Raw genomic sequence first — 20,747 nt, 5'->3', positions numbered from 1 at the left:
TGGAATGGGTGGTAATTCTAGAGTGATATAATAAAAAAGCCTCATTGGGGGAGCAAAGAATAGTACCACTCACCCTGAGATACCCCTGTGATATATGTAAGATACATTTCTGAAACACATTTTCCTTTCGAGTGCCTGTCTGTAATGCCTATTGAGATTTTCAGTCTTCAGTCGGAGTTGGACTCAACTGGCAGCAATAGAGATGCCGATTGAACGATCTACTTTTAAAATCTAACCAGAAAGAGTGTGTGAACATGTGTGCACATGTGTACAGAGGGGAAGGGAGGAGCACATGGCATATACAAAGCACCATGCATGTGGTGCATACCATACTCAGAGTGTAAGCCCTTTCAGGAAGGAACTGTCTTTTTGTTCTATATTTGTATAGCATCTAGTTGAGCTCAGTTGTTCCAGCTCATTATATATCTCATCTAAAGCTAAGTTTCTTGCCTTTCTGTCTGCTTGCTTTCCTGTTCTCTTGGAGGCCCTATAGGCAGCAAACTAAAACTATGGCCTCAAAATTAGTAAAGAAAAGACTGAAGTCCTGTGGGTGACTTGTGCAGAACCAAGGCAGATAAATGTCAACATTGAGGGCCAGCATCTAAATTAGGTTTCTGCTTTTAAATACCATGGGGACTGGTTAGCAGCAAATGGAGAAAGCAGCAAAACTGCAAGCAAGTCTGTTGAGCATGGGGGAAGTCTGGTGCAAGATAAGTGGAGTGATTTGTGATAAAGAGATGCCCATACAGTCTAAGGGACCACTATACAAAACCATGGTAAGATCAGCTCTTCTGTACTGATCAGAGACATGGGGAACCAAAGAAAGGCACTTGTGAAGACTTGAAGCCAGTGAAAGGAGATGTTTGAGGGCAGTGAGAAGAGGAGAGGAGTGACATTGCTGAATGCTTGTGGAATGATGTTGTCAGGAGCGAGACCAGGGTCAGGGGTATGAGAGAGAAGCGGCAAGAGAAGAAGCTGAGATGGCATGGGCATGTACGAAGTTTAGATTAAGGGAGCCCTGTTAGGGCACCTTTTGAGACTAGCGTTCGCAGGCTGAGAACAAGAGTTTGGCCAAGAAAACAATGGATAGACTGTTTATAGAAGGACAGAGTAGCTATGGAGTGAGCACTGGACTGGCAAGACTGTTCCAGTGACCTGACCCCAGCTAGCTGGGAAAAGGGGAAGAAGTGGTTTTGTATTTCACCTAGGACCTAATAGGGTCCTGGTACAGTACAGATAACAATAATTATCATTATTAAGTAGGGAACTAGCTGGTTAGTTACTAGATTTTCCCATCAGAATGATTTTCCCATGAAAAATGCAGTTTCTACAAAATCAATATTTTCTATGGGATATTTTCTATGCGAAAAAGGTCAGAATTTCCTGCGGGACAGAAATTCCAGATTTCACTCAGCTTTATTAGTTACAGTTGAATGCTGATGGAAATCAAGGAGCTGACGATGCAGCCTGCAGAAGAATTTTACCCCAAAAAGCTCTGCTAATGCTTCTTAATCTTGACCTGCAACAACCCACTGGTATTCCAGTCCTGGGGAGATATTTCCAGGTATCTGGCTACAAGAGATGGAACTGACACCACTACATTCATTTTCCCTTGTGATCTGAATATGTTTTACAACCAGGTGGCCAGAGAGGGAAAGTTGCTGTATTAACCTACTGAGCTCATTTTAATTGGTGATCGCTCTATTGCCCAGGGAAATTTCCTGTTCCTTAAATGTTCCTGCATCCTCCTCCTGTCCTGGGGCTCTCGCCAGTCTATAGCTGTCTCTATGGTTTCTTGTCTACAGAAATTCAGTGAGCCTCCAAGGCTGTGTGACTGTAGGGACTGCCTCCTTAAGGAATGTGGCTGTATTATATTGGTCTCAACAATGCAGTCAGCCAGCATTTGCACACTCCAAAAAACCAAGTCTATTTTTTTTTTGAGAGGGCCCTTAGCTGAGTATATATTAGATGTCAGAGCTTCATAGACAGCAGACGCTTGAAAATTACGTTTATGTGACTGTTCCTCCAACAGAAATGCAATTGAATATGAAAAAAAGATCTTTGGCTTTAAAAAGCAAAAAGCTATCAGCTTTAATGCTTGACTGTGATTATCAAAGGAATCTGCCAGGGAGAAGACGCATTGGACCATGTTTGGTAATCACAAAACCCCTCTTGGTCCAGAAACAGAAACACCAAGCGAGAAGGTGGATTCTCAAGACTCCAGCTCACTTCAGATAGATCAATATTACTCAAATCTGTTGGGGAAAGAGATTGGTTTCTTTTCTCTCTTGACAGGGAAACAAACCAAGCTGTTACCCCAACATACCTAGGAGGCTGGATGACCCTGTGCAATTTGGAGCTTGATCTGTTTCAGTGCAAGTCTATTTAAAGAAGAATCTAAGAATGGCATCCAATAGGGGGGCCTATGTGTAGGTGTAATTTTTTTTTTAAGTTGGAATGAATTTTTAAACTAATCACCTTTGGGAACCGGGTTAAATTGGAAAATGGCTATGAAGATCAATGGTTCAGAGCAGGGCTAGTTCAGCATTAACAGAAAATCACTATCATCTGTTGAGCAGTTGTGTTGTCCACATGAAGTAAATTAGCAATCTCAACCTGGGATACAGGAATTTATTTCAATTCTTGATGGCAGTCTCAGCAAAAAAGGTGAGTCTAGCTGCCTGGATTGTTTTTATCGGGCCCTGGAAAGTCCAATAACTTTCAGACAGATAGATCCAAAGGTCAACCTTGTTCAGATCCAGGGTTTTAGTTCAGGCCCCTCTCTACTCAAAGGAAAAATTGTTAAGCAGCCATCAAACCCTTGATGCCCAAAAAAATGGCACTCCAGCTGACCTGTTAGACAAAGCTTCCACAAACTGATGTGGCAAACAAATACTTAGCTTAAGATTAACCTTAACCTTGGTATTTAACAGTCAAAAGCCTCTAGAAGGTAATTTCTACTTTGAAATCACCTAAGACAGATTTGTTGTGCGTTACAAAGCACGTTGCAAAAAATCAGTGTTCTCTTGTACAATTTGGCCATGATTTTATCCATCCCTGTGCCACTCCATAGAGCAGAGTCACTGTCCTAGAGTAGGTCTTCTGTCTGTTCCACTAGACTGTAACAATGCCCCTTGGTCACCCATCCATTGGCTGACCCAAGGCCTGGAAAAGGCTGAAGTAGACTTCTTACATGAACAGACCATGATTCACTATCCCTTGACACCTTAAGCATTCTCACGGGGAGGAAAGCTGTTGTGTTCGGGACAGCGGTTTTGACATCTGAAGGATGTACAGTATTAGGAAATAGTCTTGCTGAGTGATAAACCATGAAAGCTCATCCATGTGATCTTTTCAGGGGAGTTTCTATTTGAGGCAATTTGTCAATAGCTTAATCCCTCCCTCCCCCAAATCCTTGGCCTGTTTTGCAAATGTTACCACTTGAAAGAATATTGTTCAGATTCATAACACCTGTATGTTACAACAAAGAAAAACCACTACATCACTGACGGGGGTGGGGGAGGGGAGCCATGTTTTTCTGAGTGCACAGAACAATAATGCACCTCTCCATACTACTAGCTAGACTGGGTCAAAAATCTAGCAGAGGTGGGGTTTGTGTCCCCATGGACTGAGCAAAGGACATAGCCCCCCAACTCCACCCCTGTCCCAAGACCCACTGAGACATCCTGTGAGTAGCAAAGTATCCCTGGAGGACTGGTGCTTCTATATAGACAGACAGCCAACCCCTCCTTTCTACTCTCTGGTTCCCTTTCCACCTTGCCCAGAATGTTTCCTTCTGCACTTGTGTTGCCAAAGCTGTTCCATCTGCCGCTGGCTCTTGCCCCAGTCCTTCTGAGGGATTATGCCAGCACAGAGCAGAGAGGGGAACAATCAGCATCCATTCCTATGGGCGTTTTCCAGAGGGGAGTCTACGTAGAGCTGCTTTTCCGCAGCTGTGCCCTTGTCCTGCCCAGCCATGTCTCAGTAATCCTGCAGCGACCCCCACACACGGAGGTGCAGTCAGAAGGGGATGATACCATGTGGGTTCTCTGCCGCCAATCGAATTTTGGGGTCCCTTTAACAGGTTTCCCATACTTTCACCCCTCTGCAACAACGCACAGAGGAGATGGGATGAGGAGAATGAATGATCATCTGGCCCAGCACTTAAAGATAAGTTGGGGAAGCCAAGTGGTTTCTGAAAGAGGAGATTGCATTGGCTGTGCTCTTACAAGATGATCAAAAAATAGAATGAATTAATTCCCACTCAGTGGAAACGTGGCTAGCTCACTCTCTCTGCTTCCTGACAGCCTCCAAGGAAGCAAACATCACCCCAGCCGACCAATGTTCGCAAACACTTCCAGAATATTCAGCGCAAACAAAATCAATTAATCTTCTGTGGATTATTTTTTGCCAGGAACTCAGACCAACAGATCCTTAAATCAGTCCCAACAAAGGCAGAAATTAAATGTAAGATTTAAGAGCTGGAGACAGTTTCCCTTATTAACCCAGTCCCATGCAAATAAGCATATGAACACAGCAGGGGAATGAGCAATCAGCCAGAGCTGCTGCTTTTGCATGAGATTGAACAGGAAATGTACTGAAGGGAGCAGTGTATCCATTGGCCAGAGTGAGTACTGGGAATTCCCAGCTCTGCTACTGATTTGCTGGGTAGTTTTGAGCCAGTCATTTACCCCTCCCTGGACCCCATCTTTAAAATGGATGTGATAATCAGGGGATGGTTGAACTTCCTAGTCTACAAACTCTCAAAGTCCACAAATTGCTGTGAGGTGTTTTTGTTTTTTTGGATTTTGGGGGAGGGGAGGAGAGGGGAGGGGAGGGGGCAGGGGAAATGTTAATTAAACCCAGCACATTCAGCCACTTGAGAATTCTTCTTATGCAAGGGCATTCTCTGGTAGTATATAGCTACCATAGCAACTCCAACACCACTCTCCTAGTTGCCTGCATAGAGGGCATGGCCAGGTCATCCTTACAGTCTTGCAATCTCCAGCTGCTGGAATTGGAATGGCCCCTTGGGTCAATTCCCTAAGAGGTACAGAGGGACCAACTTTGCCCCATTGGCTCCCAGATTGGTGGAGTGCAAAATTAGCTCAAACCCACACCCCTCCTGAGCCAGACTTTGTTGTCTCCTGGCTCGAAGAACCACCACAAACCCCACTATAGCAACCTGCATGGGACCTGAATGGAGGAACTCAGGTTGAAGGAAGGAAGGGTTTGGAGGCGGCACTAGGAAGTCAGTCTGTGTGCACATGGCTGGAATGCTAGCACCTCAGTAAATCATTCTCTTAATAAAGAGCCAGTCTAGTTTCACAAGTATGAAGTCCTCTGAGGCTATTACCCAGCACAACACCCACCACCCTTTATTCCAAGCGCACTTCTTCAACCTTTTCTTCGACAACACACAGCACCGCATGCATCTGCTACACAACACAGCAATTTATCCCTGGGGAGAGAGCGGAACAAAGAAAGAATCATACCTGGCAGATGCTGGATGCGTCAGTTAATGCACTGCTGGAAGGTGCTCCGGTGCTGCCATGAGGAGATTGGAATAAGGACCCGAAAGAAGATTCAATCAGGAGCTGGATCTGAGTTTGCCAACCTTGTCTTCCTGCAATTTTGTTTTTAGCAAGGTCATTCAATCACTAATGAGAGGGAAGCTGTGCTATGAGTAAGAGCCCTCATGAGCTCAACCTGATTTGAGGGCAGGCCAGGATCCAGTGTATCAACTCTGCCTTTTGCCCTTAGCTTTTCTCTTGTCTCAGCTCCTTGCTTGCTCTCTTTCTCGTTATTTTTCGCCGTGTTCCCTGTCCCTTTTCAGCCTATTTTTGCCTTTATTTTTTCTCTCTTCTTGTACTGCTCACCCAATATAACACTCGTACCTAAGCTTTAATTTCCCACTGAGGAGGAAATTAAGCTCAGGCTCATGTATTGTTCTCGCCACTATTTAAATCTAAGCGCTCAAAAGTAAAAGCCAGGTGCATTAACCTACAGCTCTGCTTCAGCCCCCCTCCACCAAGCAAGCCCTGAACAATGTTAGACCAAAGCGTGTGCGCTGGGTAGAGCAGTGAGAGAAGGTGGAAATGTCCCTTCCTGCACCTGTACTTTCACAGAGATGCAGAATGTTTCCTATCGTGCTTTTTAGCCCATCCCCCCAGCATGTTGCAAAGCTTCCCATCTGACGGCATAGCTACATTTCCCCACATTTACCAGACTCAGGGCCTGTGGGCTTAGCGATCGGATCCATAAAGCCCCATCACTGAACTAACAGCCAGGCTGCAAAAATGAGACTCCTGAACAGATTGTTCACTGACATCACAGTCACAAACTGAATACAAATGTCGGGGGGAGGGGGGGAGGGACAGACTGAAACCTCTCGCCCTGGGGAGCCATTAGCATTACCGTTTGGCTCTGGATCCTGATTCTCTTGATTAGGTTATTCATAATCCCATCTAACTGAGACACAGCCGGTGCCATCCATCTGCACGCAGCTTGTACGCATTCCTTCCCCCATTAGACCTCTAGCTGCAATGACACGCTTCCTCTTCCCCTCCCTCGGCAGACAGTCGGGTTCTGTAAGGACTGCAGTGGCTGCAATGACAAGGGATATGAAACAGGCAAAAAAGGCCACTGCTCTTTCACATCTATCAGCTCCATTGGCGTAAGTCAGCATAGCCTCGTTGAAGTCAGTACTCCCATTTAAACCAGCCGAGGGACTGGCCCGTATATTTTAGATCAGATCTTGGAAACCCTATCACATGCCATCAGCATTGTCGTTGTCCCACGTCACTAGCACTAACTGGTTTTATCCCTGCTGTTACTATATGGCAGCTGTCTGTCGCAGAAGACAATGGTTTAAGTGCCAAAGCTGTTCAGGTACTAAATGTCACGCTGCAGTAAAACATACATGGGTAAAATGTCCAATTCCCGAGCAACAGATAATGTAGGCACAAGGCACAGGGCTAGCGGATGAAGCTGATGCACTAATAGTGCTTGAAGCCTACTGCTCTTTCCTCTTCACTCGCTTTGCTTCCCTCTCTCTCAGCCACTCTGGTGCAGCTCCAGTGTAGCCTGTTGCTAGCTACATCTGTCCAGCTTGCCACATCGATGCTGAAAATTTTCAACAAGTCCTTCTGGCAAATGTCCTTGAACCTAAGCCTAGGCCTCGGAGCATCCACAATACAGGGGATCCTTTAGAATGTACCCATCATCTATCCATTGCAAATGGTCAAGCCAATGGAGAAGTCTTTGAGAACAGTGGCTGGAGAATCTTGCCCGCATGGCTGGAGAATCTTGCCCGCATGCTCAGGGTTCAGCTGATCGCCATATTTGGGGTCGGGAAGGAATTTTCCTCGAGGGTAGATTGGCAGAGGCCCTGGAGGTTTTTCGCCTTCCTCCGCAGCATGGGGCAGGGGTCGCTTGCTGGAGGATTCTCTGCACCTTGAAGTCTTTAAATCATGATTTGGGGACTTCAACAGCTGAGTCAAGGGAGAGAATTATTCCAGGAGTGGGTGGGTCATCTTTTGTGGCCTGCATCATGCGGGAGGTCAGACTAGATGATCATAATGGTCCCTTCTGACCTTAAAGTCTATGAGTCTATGAGTGATTGGACATGGCAATTTTTCTTTCTCAAGTATTTTAGTGTCAGGAACTTTGGTTTCTTACTTGATATTTAGAATATGGTAAAGACAGTGGGTGTGGAAGGTGTTTAGCCTTCCTTTGTACCTGCCGTAGGCAGTCCAGGCTTCACCACTATACCGCGGCATGCTCAGAACACACATATGGTAGACCAATATCTTCATGTTCAATGTTAGTTTCCTGTTCTCTCCCATGTGTTTGGTCAGTTGACTGAATGCGGTGGCTGCCTTTCCGATGCAAGAATTAAGCTTATCATCTAGAGATAAATCATCCAATACAATTGATCCCACATAGCATTACTTGTGCACAACTTCTAGCACCATCAACACACCTTGTGCCATCATCATTGTCTTCTTTAGAGTGTTGGTTGGTCCAAACTCATCACAAGCTAGCGCGGAGCTACTGCAAAGTTGCTGGAGGTCCTCTTCACTGTATGTCACGAGCACTGCACCAGCAATGAAAAGAAGTTCTCTTAGCAGCAGGTATTTGACTTTGCTTTGTGCTCTGAGATGTGCAGTGTTAAAGAGTTTTCCATCTGCTCTTGTCTGGAGATGTACAACCTCAGTGCAAAATGAAAAAGCATGATGGAGCAGCAGAGAAAAGAATGTACCAAAACACATCCCTGTTTGACACCACTGTGGATTTTTAAGCTGTCACCATCATACCAGACTATAGCCTTCATGCTTTCATGGAAGAACTAAATCAGACTGAGGGCAATCAATTCTATCTAATAATTGGAAAAGGTCCTTTCTGCTGACCAGGTCAAAAGCCATACTAAGATCCATGAAAGCCATGTAGAGAGGTTTTCCTTGTTCTTGACACTTTTCTTGCAGTTGCCTTCGTGTGAAGAGCATGGGAATAGTTGATTTACCAGCACTGACTCTCTGGATATACATGTTCAGCAAGAAATTGCAGTCTTTGGGGAATGACTCATGCAAATACCTGGCCAGAACAGTAAGGAGAGAAGTTCCTCTGTAGGTATTACAATCACTCCAATCTCCTTTGTCTTATCCTGGCTACTACTATCGCATGACTATCCTGTCCCCCAGATTTCTATCCTATTCAGGCCTGCATGGCAGTTCAACAGCACTCTGTTCCCAATGGGTGTATGGATCCCACACAGGGGATTAACCATCCTGGACTAAGCAGACAGATGTCCCAACAGAAACTGCCAACTTTATAGTCAAAAAAGGCCCAATTAATTACCTAGCTGCTTGCAATCTGCTAACGAGGGTTAATGAGCCAACAGACTCTCCATAAAAGAATGCAAACAAGCACCACGCCTGCACAAGTGTCTTCTTTACTATTAGCTTCAGAAGAGAGGTAAAGGACTGAATGTGCCATGACGACCTGGCAGTTGACTCTTCCCTCTGTCCATCTCTTGGGGACAGGACTGAAATATGTTAATAGGCCAGTGCACAGGAAAATTTCATTGCTCTTACCTGTGCCATGCCTGTTCTGTGGATGAGCACAGCACTTTAATCTACAGGCCTGGCAATCAGGCACTTTCAGAAGCATAGGCAGATTCATAACCAGCCATGTGGCAGATTATGAGCGACGCTGCTTTGGTTTAAGGAGTATGGATGTTTGAAAATTTTCCTTTAGCAATCTAGTCTCCTCCTGATACATTTGCCGGAATTCCACTTCCATTTTGAACTTGACACCTCTGGCCTCTGGAACTTCTTTGCCACTTGACCTGAAAAGTGCTGTGGACTTAGTCCCAATTAAACAGGATTTAGAAACCTCGCCAAAGTTTGTCATGTCAATGTTTTTAATCTGGATTTTTAACCATATTTGGGTTTTGAGGTGAGATTGCTAGTCCTACAGTGCTTTTAAGACTCTTACTCAACCTGTAGTATTATTGACATTGAAAGCAGCTGCTGGTGTACATTAGGCACAGTTTTTTAACAGCGTGCATGCACTTGTGTGCAACTGACTTGTGCTCATGCACATCCCAAAGCCAGCGTATGGCCAGGATTTGCCTGTGTGACAACCCACCAAACATGCAATACCACAGAACCCTTCAGCTCCAAAAGCACAGGCCTCTACCTCTTGAGCTAAAGAGTAAATCCATCAGCTGGTAGCAGTAGTGGGCTATTATACTCTCCATGGGCCAGCCACTAGAGGGGAACGTTAGTCATATAGGTATGTGCACATGCAAGCTGTGAGTTGCAAGCATGCATATTTCAGCCTTGATCTTGGAAAAATCAAGTTTCCTTTGCCATTGTTCCACAGTAATAACCAAAAGACTTCATTTTCCATCCATTTGTATCATTTGTATTTCTTGTCCTTCTGCATTCTTTATGGTATAATAACTTTTGATTACTCCACACAGTACAGACCACTCAATATTAATTTCATTTCTATCCAATCTGCACCAATTGCCTCTTGCAAAGGGAAAAGAAAAGCAAAGGACAGAGAGAGACACAAGGTCTCAAAGGGTTCATTCATGTCCACTGGATTTGTGTTACTTTATACTCCAGCTCTGTTTCATCGCTAAGAAGTACAGCTTGTTAAACTGTTCCCATTAGGGAGCCTTCTCGTAAGACGTCACGTAATTGAAATGTTATAATTTCTCACAACGGGCCTCTGATCCTGATCCGTGCCCTGGGGACTGAGGGCCAGATTTTTAAAGGTGTTGAGGTATCTAAAGCTGTAGATAAAAGTCAATGCCTACATATATTTTTAGGGGCCTAAATACTTTTTAAAATCTGCTCTTGAGGCAACGTTAATAAGTAAGTAGAATTGAAAGCCCATGAACACGTTATTGAGTTGACTGGCTGCAAAGGAATCCAATTCACCATAGAAGAAAGAGCACTAGAGACCAATTAGCAGACTTGAGGGCTGGAGAAGAACAAGTATGAGCAAACTGGTGGAAGAATTCAAGGCGTTCAGTCAAATGTCTTTACTCGGAGGGTGTGTATGAAACAGGAGCCGCATGGAAAGAAAAGAGCCGTGGAAGGAGATCGACGTTCCGGGCTACAAGTCTGAATATTGCTGGAGTTGTGGGAGTAAAAAATGGCACAGGTACTTGTGCCTAAAGCCCCATGACTAAATATGCACATGTGATGGTCACCCTCTTGGCCAAAACATGGGGGACTGACCTGGGGACCTCCAGAGCTAAAACGGTTACAACTCATAGCCTCTGGCCTGGCACACAGGGGGATTCATAACATGCACTCACCAGTGGGTTGCACACACAACTGGGTGTCTGGGAGTAACAAGCGATCGCAGAGGCTGGATGTTGTTTCTGAATCTTCTTGCTTTGGAGGCATCATTGGGAACAGGGTTTGGTTTTTTCCCCTTTAATCAAACTACTGGGAAATAGAAGAATTCAGGAGAGTTTAATATGCCAGCTTTTCCCTTCTCAAATAACCCTTTCCCTCTGCTGCTGCCCAACTACCTGCTTCAAATTCATTGAAAACTGTAGGGGAAACACATGCATAAGGAACACCTTAAAGGTACCAAGTAGATGGAGAGGTTGGAGCGGGAGAAACTATCTGAATTTGCAGGAAACTCAAACAATGGTCAGTAATTTGAAGCAGCAAGAGGCAGCCAACTTAAACTGATAGCCCTTTGCTGTCAGGGACATAGAACTCCTATGGAGAGCCCTTTTCAGTCTTCTCCAATTAGTACTGCTCAGCGGTAGAAGTGAATTTGACAGTCACATGATTACAGGACCAACAAATTAATCACTTCAGCTTTTCAGTCACTCTAAATATAATAGAGATGTAGGCTGGGCCATGCGACGGATAGTAAAGCCTAGAGGAAGCTTTGGGATTTTTTTTAAATGGCTCCAGGTGATTTTGGAAACACCAAGAAGTTTTAGAAACTTCCTTCTGTATCTCAGGAAATTCATCCTCGCCTCCCCTAAAGCGATAAACAGCAAACCTCCCTGTAGCCTTAACATTGCTGAAACGTGAGCATTAAAGCCTCTGTGTTCCACTAACAACTGAAAAATGGGCAAGGAGTATTCTCTGGCTTGTGGTACAATGGATCTGGGTTCCTTTTATGGGAGATGTGGAGTGGCAGGGGGGTTGTGGCTAACCCCCTGGTATATATTATTTCTCAGGTACCACGTGATTTACAGAAGTCTACTGTGCATCTTTAAGAATGGCTCCTTGGATCATAGGCGCCGACTTCTAATGGCGCCGGTGGGTGCCCGACCCCCCTCTGTCCCCAGAGCACTCATGGAGTCGGCGCCTATGCCTTGGATCCAGTAGCACAATTATCAAATTGAGAGGCAGGATGCCTGGATTCTATTCCCAGCTCTGCCACAGACTTCCTGTATGATCTTGGGCAAGTCACTTCACCTGCCAGTGCCTCAGTTTCCCCTATATGTAGCTAATGATATTTATTCCTCTTCTTGTAAAGCACTTTCATATATAGGGGTGAAAAGTGCTACATTAAGGGCTAAGCATTGCACTGAAAATGGGCATTGGTGTGTGACACAGTCTGGGTCACTGTGAGTGTACAAACCCCCCTCTTCTTATCCCATGTGATCCCCACACACCTCAAGATAAGGTGATCACATTTCAAGCAGTCAGTGGTTTGACAGCGTCTGCATATCAGTGTTATTCGCCAGATTTGAGGTAACACCCAGGCCCCAGCAGTGGCAAAAGAGCTAAGTGTGGGCAGACCCCTCACTGAGCCATGGACGATAAGAGGTGCCTAGAAGCACGAAGAGCAGGTGCACAGAAAGTGTGAGTGGCTGTTCCTGTTACTTTCCTGGGATGTTTCTCCACAGGGATAGCTATTGGGTGGACTGTGACCAGAAAAGGGTGGCCAAGTGGAAACAGGTTTTCTCATCACTTAGGCTACACATTTGACTTCTTATCTGCCTTAGTGCTCTTTCCCATGGCCTTATGTGAGGGACATCAATAAGCAGACACCAAGATTCAGATCATGCCTTTTCATGCATGAGCTCTTGCCAACTAGGCCATCGCCATCTATGAGCTTCTTGTGGATGAGTTGCTGGTTCTTGTAAGCGTTGTTTAGACATTGCTGGATGATTCTGCTGCCCCCGTGCAGCTCAACTTTTCTTCCCTGTGCACATGTCATCCACAATGTTCATACCGGGAAACACTTGTGTGCGTTACAAGATAGAGCAGAGAAACTTCAGACACTTGAAATTTCAAGGAGAAATGCAAGCAGAATAATCTCATAAAATTTGGCTGTGCCGGCTTGAATGTGAGCACTGGAACAAAGAACTTGCTTTTCCAAAAGCGATCAGGCAAAATATATTGTTATAATTGACTGGGCTCCTATCTGCCTTTCTGTTGTCCATAAAAAGAAAGACTGTGAATGGGGGCTCATGCAAAGCTTATCAAAAACTGAATCCCAGGTCCACTAGCAAGCACCTGAATTTCAACCTATTAAAGACGAGAGTCGAGTCCTGAAGCTAATAAGCATTGACATTCTCTTCTGTCCCAAGGTGAATCACTTTTCTTGTGTCATCACAGCCATTAGCTATCTTAGGAAATGGTACAGAGCCAAACCTCTGCTTGCCAAGGCTGCTAAATCAGAGGCTTCCTTCCTTTTGCTGTAAGCTAATTTGTCACCATAACTCTTTACAGACAAATGGCCAGCTTCCAGAGTTTGTAAATGCTAAGCCGAGTTCATCCCTGGTGTTGGCTTGAGTGGCCTTCTTTGTCTGACCAGCTGAGCAAGCGAATGTAGTGCAAAACATTCCTTCTGTCTAACACTACTGGCTAAGATGCTTATTGAAAAACCAAAGAGACATGATAAGGCCTGAGAAAGTGGGATAGATTCGTGACCTGACATGATAGAAGCAGTTTTATTTACCCACTGAACAAGGAAGCATTCTTCAACTGGACACTATCCATTATTATTAGTTTAAAAACAGAATCCTGGAATACCAGTAGATGTCAAATGAAAAGGATAAATTGGAGACAGCAGCACTGCAGGCAAATGTGCAGACTGATTTATGGCTTTCCTCAACACACACACTATTCGAGAAACCTTGTCAGGGTCATTCCTTGGAAAACCATATGATAATATAGGCAAATCTCAAGAAAGAATGGCCAAGTGTGCCTCTGTCTAAGTGGGAAGGTAGAAGAAACTTTCAAAGGAAGAGGGAAGAATGTTGCTTAAAAGATACACCAGTAAACTTCCTAGAAGTGAGATATCCATAAGGGAAGAGCTAGAAGCTCCATCTCTTAGAACATTTAAAACTAAACCAAGGAAAACATTAGATTGTACAGAACAATCCTGGACGAGCAGGAGTTGGACTCATTGATGTGTTAGGTATTGTTCATTTCTATGTTCTGTGAGTCTTTGTTATGATTCATGGCTAAGACCTTGTGAAATAGATAGGTTACATAGCCACAAATCATGATCACATTTAAATTCTCCCTGTCACTTTCCTAACATAAGCAAAATCTCTGCAACTTTGGCTGAGTTCCTTGCAAGTCTCAGTAAGGGACAATGTTTGTGCATAAAGTTGTTATTGGTCTTGCTGGAAGTTAAGTGTCGGCAGATCATGAACAATCTTGCGTGGCTGCTGTATCTAGAAAGAGCGCGTGCTAGGGAGTTAACGATGTGTTCCATTTGAAAGCTCTTGTCAGAAGTGACAGAGTAGCAAATCGCTTATCAGTTTAGTACAAAGGCATGGAAGTATGAGAAAGAAACAGCTCCAAGAACAAACACCCTGTAAACATCACAGGTGGCAGAAATGGTTTATTGGGTGCAATTGTCTATCCATTTAGTGGGTGTGAACGAGACTGTAGGAAAGTGGCAGATTTGAGAGTCTTCATAGGGATTCAGGGCTTCTTCCAGTCACCCTCATGCCTAGTGCTTGAACCCTGTACAAAGATGTTGGGTACTTACTGTTGATTCATAGTGCTGAGATATTATATCCAACTAGGATATAAATGAGGTTGGAGGGAAGCAGGAGTTGGGACAGAAAGGGAGCTGTAAGGAAACCTAGGAATAATCAAGCTTAGGGAGGAAACTGAGGTTTGTATTACCATTATTTGAGTTAAAGCCAATCCTCTGGGAGGGGCTAAGGATGGAATACATACAGTGTGTATATACACTATTTTCAGAGTTACATTTATTTACATGCTACCTCCTCAGAGCAAACATCATCACCCAGTAGCCAGACCCAAATATCTATGAAAACACAAACGCGGGCAAGCCATGAAACTATTCCATGGACCTCTGGGGCAATTTGGGCTACTGTTCCCTTGTCTAGTGTTCATGGTCTTATATTCAGTGAAGATGGAAAGGGTCACTATTGGTCAAAATATCCTGCGTCTGTTTTTCCACACCCCCTAAACAGAAAAACATCAGTGTGTTTTTTTAAATGCATCATGTCAAAGTTCAAAAGGGCTGAGGCTCCCCTGTCTTTTTATAGGTGCTCTTTGCCTCTGAAAAATTTGCATCTGCAATCTTGGATCCACATAGTGAACTTCAGGAGCAAAATGGTGGCCACCATTATGAAAATTTGGCCTAGTATGTTTATGTTTCAGGTTGATGTTCTTCTGCCTACACTGCCAGTGAGAGATGGATGAATAATGTTCCTGGTTGTCCTCGTAACACTCCTTTCAATCCAGCCAATATCTATTTAGTACCTGCCAGGGCACAGGGATGGTGCTGAGCAGGACTCGCATAATCTCCTCTGCCTTCTCCTTTTCCTTTATGTGACTGGTCGAAACTAGAATGGATTGTTTCCCCCAAACATTTCAGTTTACATTAGGCATGAATTCCTCTATTAGCAAGCAGAGAGAATTAGCTTCAGTTGCTCACATTTCCCTAAGACACAAATATGAAATAGCACTTTGCTTCAGTTAAACACAAGCTGCTCAATGGAAGAGGAGTGCGATGACATCCATGAGACCTTTCCATTGACATTTTTGATACTCAGTCTTATTTATTATTTCCATCACTGTAACACCTACAAACCCCAACCATGGATCAGAGATCCACTGTGCTAGAAACTCTACGGACAAGTCACAACTCACAATACTGCCGGCGGGGGGGAGCGGGTTGTTTGTATGTCTGTTTTTAATCACCCTTATAGAAAGGTTCATTAAAATATATATTTTTTTTAATTGCAAGAATCTTAAAGCCAAGAAGAAGTAAAAAGTCCGTTAGGAAATGGAAGCAAGGGAGTGAAGATGTCCTGGAAGAGGTCATTTATGTGGTACAAACCGGAGCTGGTCAGAAAAATGGGTGCACTTGGGGTTGGAGGGATTCCACTGAAAATTTCAGCTTTATTTTTTCCAAAAACCTAGAAGTCAAAATATTTTCAATTTTCAGATGCCAAAAACTGAATTTTTTGGACCAAAAACTGAAACATTTTTAGTTTTCTACACACAAAAAAGATAAATGATCAAGTAAAGCAAACATTTTCTGTGAATTTTTGAATTTAATCTACAACCCAACTTTTCACTGAAAAAAATGCTTTTATGGAAATTTTTCATCCAGCTTTAGCCCAAACTGAGGCTGTAGGGTGCCTGAGCTGGAGGGATTTATGTATAAAAGCTTCCCATGTACTTTTTCTTGGGAGCACATGACATGTGTCCCTTCGCCAACCAGTTTAGCCAGTTCACTCCCCCGTCCCCTGTACACAGACCCTCCGCACCCCATATTGGACCTCAGGTTTCCCTGAAGGACCCCATAGGATTTCATGAGAGCTAGACCAAAATGCTGCATCTGGATTCTGAACCTTTAAACTGCAGGGATGTTAAGATCTAGGGTCTGGGGTTGACCATTTATCAAAACCGGGGCTCTTTGGATGTGGATTTTGAAACCCCTTCTCCAGCTCCCTAGAGTTCAGGGCTGTTCAGATCCAGGGCTGGGGTTCAGGCCTGTCTCCCAGTAAGGCAGGAATATCTGGGGTCATAAAACATTCCTACACATATTTTTTTACTGGGAGAAGGGTTAAAACTTCCTAGGCACTTCTTACACAGGGGTGGGGGGGAAGGGTTCCATTTCGGCAGGGAAGGAATACATCTTTCAGGGGCCTAAAAAATCAAATCATAAATAAATCGCCTGTGCAGCCATTTCAATCCAGCATTTAGCTTGGCCGAGGAAGTAAGTGCATTGTAGAGTTAGCCAAGGCGTGGCACAGAACCCCTCTTCAGCCCATTACCCAGCAGTGCAGGCGAAATGTGGCCAGCTGTACAATATCACAGCCACAGCGCAGTAAACAAGCATCACGTTGCCTACTTCCATTTGTTCCTGCTGTTAGCCCAGAGTGCGGAGTTGTGTGAAATGACTGTATCCATTTGCACACCACGCAGTTCTGTAGGCGCTTCTCCTGAATGTTACTGAGACCAAATTTCATCAACAGTCTGACTTTGTGTGGGGAACTCCATGGGACAGAAACCACTCCCCACAACCTGCAGGCTGCCTTCAGTCGCTGCTCTTAGAATATTGGAATATTGGCTGCAGCCCCGAGCGCATTAGGACACATCCAATGGCCCTGGCTTGCCACACCCCCATGCTCCTCTTCTGAGCCAGACCACTTGGGGCATCTGCAACCCACAACTGTACTACATGCAGGCGCTCTGCAGAGGCAACAGATGAGTGCAGGGCCGGGGGGAAGAACACCCGTGTGCCCCATTTGAAATGACGGTCCTGGAGTTACAGGGTTCTCTTCCTTCTAACTTCAGAAGCTCGCCCAACACTTGTGCCCATTCCCATTTCCGTCACCCAACGGCTCCTCTCCCGGCACCCTCCGCTCAGTCATGCGCGGTGTTTATTATGTCTGTGGATGTAGGTCTTGGTTTGCAGACAGGTCATGCAATGAAGGCCCCAGCCTGCACTGGATGAGGTGCGCAGCCGAATGACCCCCCCAGGGACGCCCCAGGAGGCACAGCCCTTCCCAGTGGAGGGACTGCTCTTGGCATGCTACAGTCTATGCCCCTCTCCACACCCGGTCAGGGTGGAAAGGGAAAGGGATCACAGCTCTAGCCCTATCTCCTCCCAGTACCCATTGGAGTGGATTAGTCCCAGGAGGGGCCCAGCGGGAGCAATCCCTATGCTCCTGCAAATGCAGACACTTCTTGATCCTGGGGCTTGCACGAGGAGAGTGGGGAGGGATGCAGAAGGCCTTGCCTGATTGGCTATCGATAAGCATCATGCCCAACTCTGGTGCTAAACAGATGGTACTGAATAATAATACTAATAACAACATAAATGGATCAGAAAGGCAAAGATTAGCTGAACACTGATCCCCTTGCAACAGACCAAGTAAACATGGTGCAGCAGCTGCAACATGGCCCCCCATGTCTCCACACTCTCCAGGGTCAGCCCCTCCCTGTCCAGGAGGTTTTGTCATGGTCTCCTCCTTCCATCCGCCAACTTCTCTGCCGTAAGAGCACTGAAAGGCTGCCTGCTCAAAACAGCAAGTCTTGGCCTTTTTCTCACTGAGCCAGACTCATTCGAATGGCTGTGATATTTAGGGCCAGGTTCTGCGACCCTTCCTCAGCACGTACTCACAGGAGTCCCATTGGGATTACTCACAAGAGTAAGGGCTTCTCAGCATGAATGAGAGATGCAGCATCAGGCCCAGAATAAAGAAAATATAATCATGCAACCCTTTATTTTACTTCAATAAACATTTCCCAGCTTGATGTGCTCAGACCAGTATAAAATAACTCCAGCATTTAGAGCTCCATATTCAAGGCCAGACTGTGAACCCCGTCACATTACTGAGCAGTTACTCACCTGAGTGACTCCATTCCCAATAGAAAGGGGGTCACAATCCAGCCCTAAATAAGCAGTGACCTGAGTCAAAAGTGACACATTGGTTCTATCAACAGAGGGTGATGCCCCCTCCCGATGCAAATTTTTATTTTACTTTACAGGAAATGATTTGCTCTGGCTTCATGGGGAGAGGTGGTTTAAATCATGGAAGAAAATGAGAGTTTTTACTCCTTTGAGTTTTTCTACGTACAGAATCATCAAAACCATTGATACATTAAATATTAAAGACCAGAAACATGTCACTAAATGCCGGGAGATGGACCCTGGTGGGGACAACATCTGCTCATTGCTCTACCCTCCCCCCCCGCACAAAAGTCTTTCTGCTATAGAAAATCAATCCAATGTATCTAGAGCCGGACGTTCATCTGCAGTTAGAGATGCTGCCCTCATCTCTGGAACATTGTGTTGCATTCTATTTTTATGGTGTTTTTAAAAATAGTGACGCTCGGAACTTTTAAGATTTGTACCCTGCAGAGATATGAGGCCGCCAAGCACTTCGTTTCCCTTTTGCATAGAACCAAAGGAAGGGATTAGACTCCCTCTCCAGTCTAAACCCAAACCCTAACATGGCACAGGAGCTGCGGTGTGAAATGGGGGTGCCCGTAGTCCCCCAGGGACCTTCACAGACTGCCAGCTGATTATTTCCAAATCCTTGCTCTTCCTGCTGACAGCCAGTGCAGCGCCTTACACAATTTGCAGAGTCCACCTTTTGAAATATATTTTACCCTTCTGTTCTGTTCTCTGGGTTAACTCTGCTTCCTTTAGGAGGCACCAGAGGGTTGTTTAATATGAACTGTGGCTGAAAACCTTCATCATCCCTGAGGAACCATAGGGGGGAAAAAACTCCTTAGCTAAAATGCAAAGGAAATAACTTGGAGAAGTGCAAGAGTTTCAAACATGGTCTCTATCACCCAGGGCATTAGTTCACTTCCGCTTGCAGTCTAAGGTTACCCCCCCCCCCTCTGCTCACTCCCCACTCTCAGGAAGACTAGCGAGGGGAGGGGGGTTGGTGAGATGTGTGCATTGCCTACCTGACAATAACATACATGACCGAGCAGTTGCCCACCAGCCCCACTATGCACACGATGGAGTAGACGACCACAATGGTGATCTTGATGCCCAATGGCAGGAAGCTGTCCCCTGTGCCGTTGTTAAACCAGTTACTGGGAAAACTCAGGTTCAGCATTGAGGAGTCGTTCAGCAGTTTCCTCAGATCAGGGTCTTCCAAAATATGAGCAGGGAAGAGAGGATCCATCCTGAACCTAGCCAGCCTGTGGCAAAGACCTGGGGCACCAACAGAGCAATAATGAAAATGGGATTAATAACAAGCAATAATTGTCTAGACCAGCAATCATCATACACTGGGGGCAAACCCTTAGGAAAAGAGATTTTGTCAAACCAGCAGAGCCCTACCTCTGCAACATAGGCACAGTAATCTTATTCGTGTTTCTGTGTCACACACACAAATATAGAGATACAACACACAAACACATTGCCCTCATTTGGGGGGACTGTATGTCCTTATCTACTGTAGCATCAATCCCTTTGCATGCGTACACACACACACACACACACACAGCATCTGTATTGCCCTGCCTGCTTTTTTGCTGCAGAACTGGTTAGATGATCACCTCTGTATTCTGGCAGGTGAGATGACATACAGAAAATACATCAATGTTGTTTGCAATGCCCATTTTCAGCTGCTGTCTGTCATCTCCGTTCATTGCTATGGGAGCCCCAAGCTGCCCTTGCATGCAGTCATATCGTAACAGAAATAATTCAGCTGGAATCTTGGACTAGGTAAAGTTAAATAAGCATGCTCGCTCCTTACCTCAATGCACACACTTCCTTTCCCTTCTGTTAGGAAACTAGATCTTCCCCCCCTTTGGCTTCAGCAGTGCTCTGGTCCATCAATTAAATCCAGATGAGAAAAGAGAAACAAAGCAAATGCAGGAGAGCTCTGCCAGCCTTCTGTCTCCCTGATTGTGAGCTGCTGCTGCTGCTTTAGCAGGCATTTGAATGTGGTGCTCACAGAGAAGGAAGATGTTTCTACAGGGGGAAAATCTCACACCCATGCACACGTTTCTAAGCTCGGGGAGGTGAGGAGAGGTGTGAGCTGAGCAGAGCGGATCTGCTAACCAAAGCTGCTCCAGGGCTGTCTGCAGTTCTAGGTCTCCTGGTGCAGAGGGACTGGCTTGCAGTTCCAGGCTAGCTCAGTTGGACTGTGATTTCTCCCAATGTGTAAAACACCTGAGGGTTTTTTTCCCCTCCCCCTTCATTCCCACGTATAACTGTCCACCCCAGCCTGAAAGCCTTCTAGTGGGTCCGGCTAAGCTCTGCTTACATCACCTCTCTAC

At 45.2% G+C, this 20,747-nt stretch overlaps 1 protein-coding gene across 2 annotated transcripts in view; it reads right to left on the bottom strand.

The window, feature by feature from the left end:
- Positions 1 to 19,645, bottom strand: part of OPRL1 (opioid related nociceptin receptor 1) — a 31,606-nt gene extending 11,961 nt beyond the window's left edge. The window contains exon 1 of one of the 2 annotated variants that reach the window (XM_065414425.1): positions 19,422 to 19,645. In XM_065414425.1, coding sequence (XP_065270497.1) covers positions 19,422 to 19,645 — 224 coding nt within the window. The remainder of the gene's footprint in view (positions 1 to 19,421) is intronic. The other variant, XM_065414426.1, reaches the window with a different exon arrangement.
- Between the last annotated feature and the right edge of the window lie 1,102 nt (positions 19,646 to 20,747).

Source organism: Emys orbicularis, chromosome 12 (assembly GCF_028017835.1).
Source record: "Emys orbicularis isolate rEmyOrb1 chromosome 12, rEmyOrb1.hap1, whole genome shotgun sequence".
NCBI classification, from domain to species: Eukaryota; Metazoa; Chordata; order Testudines; family Emydidae; genus Emys; species Emys orbicularis.
Note: the sequence above shows the minus strand (reverse complement) of the source record. Positions and strands in the feature narration are given on the sequence as shown.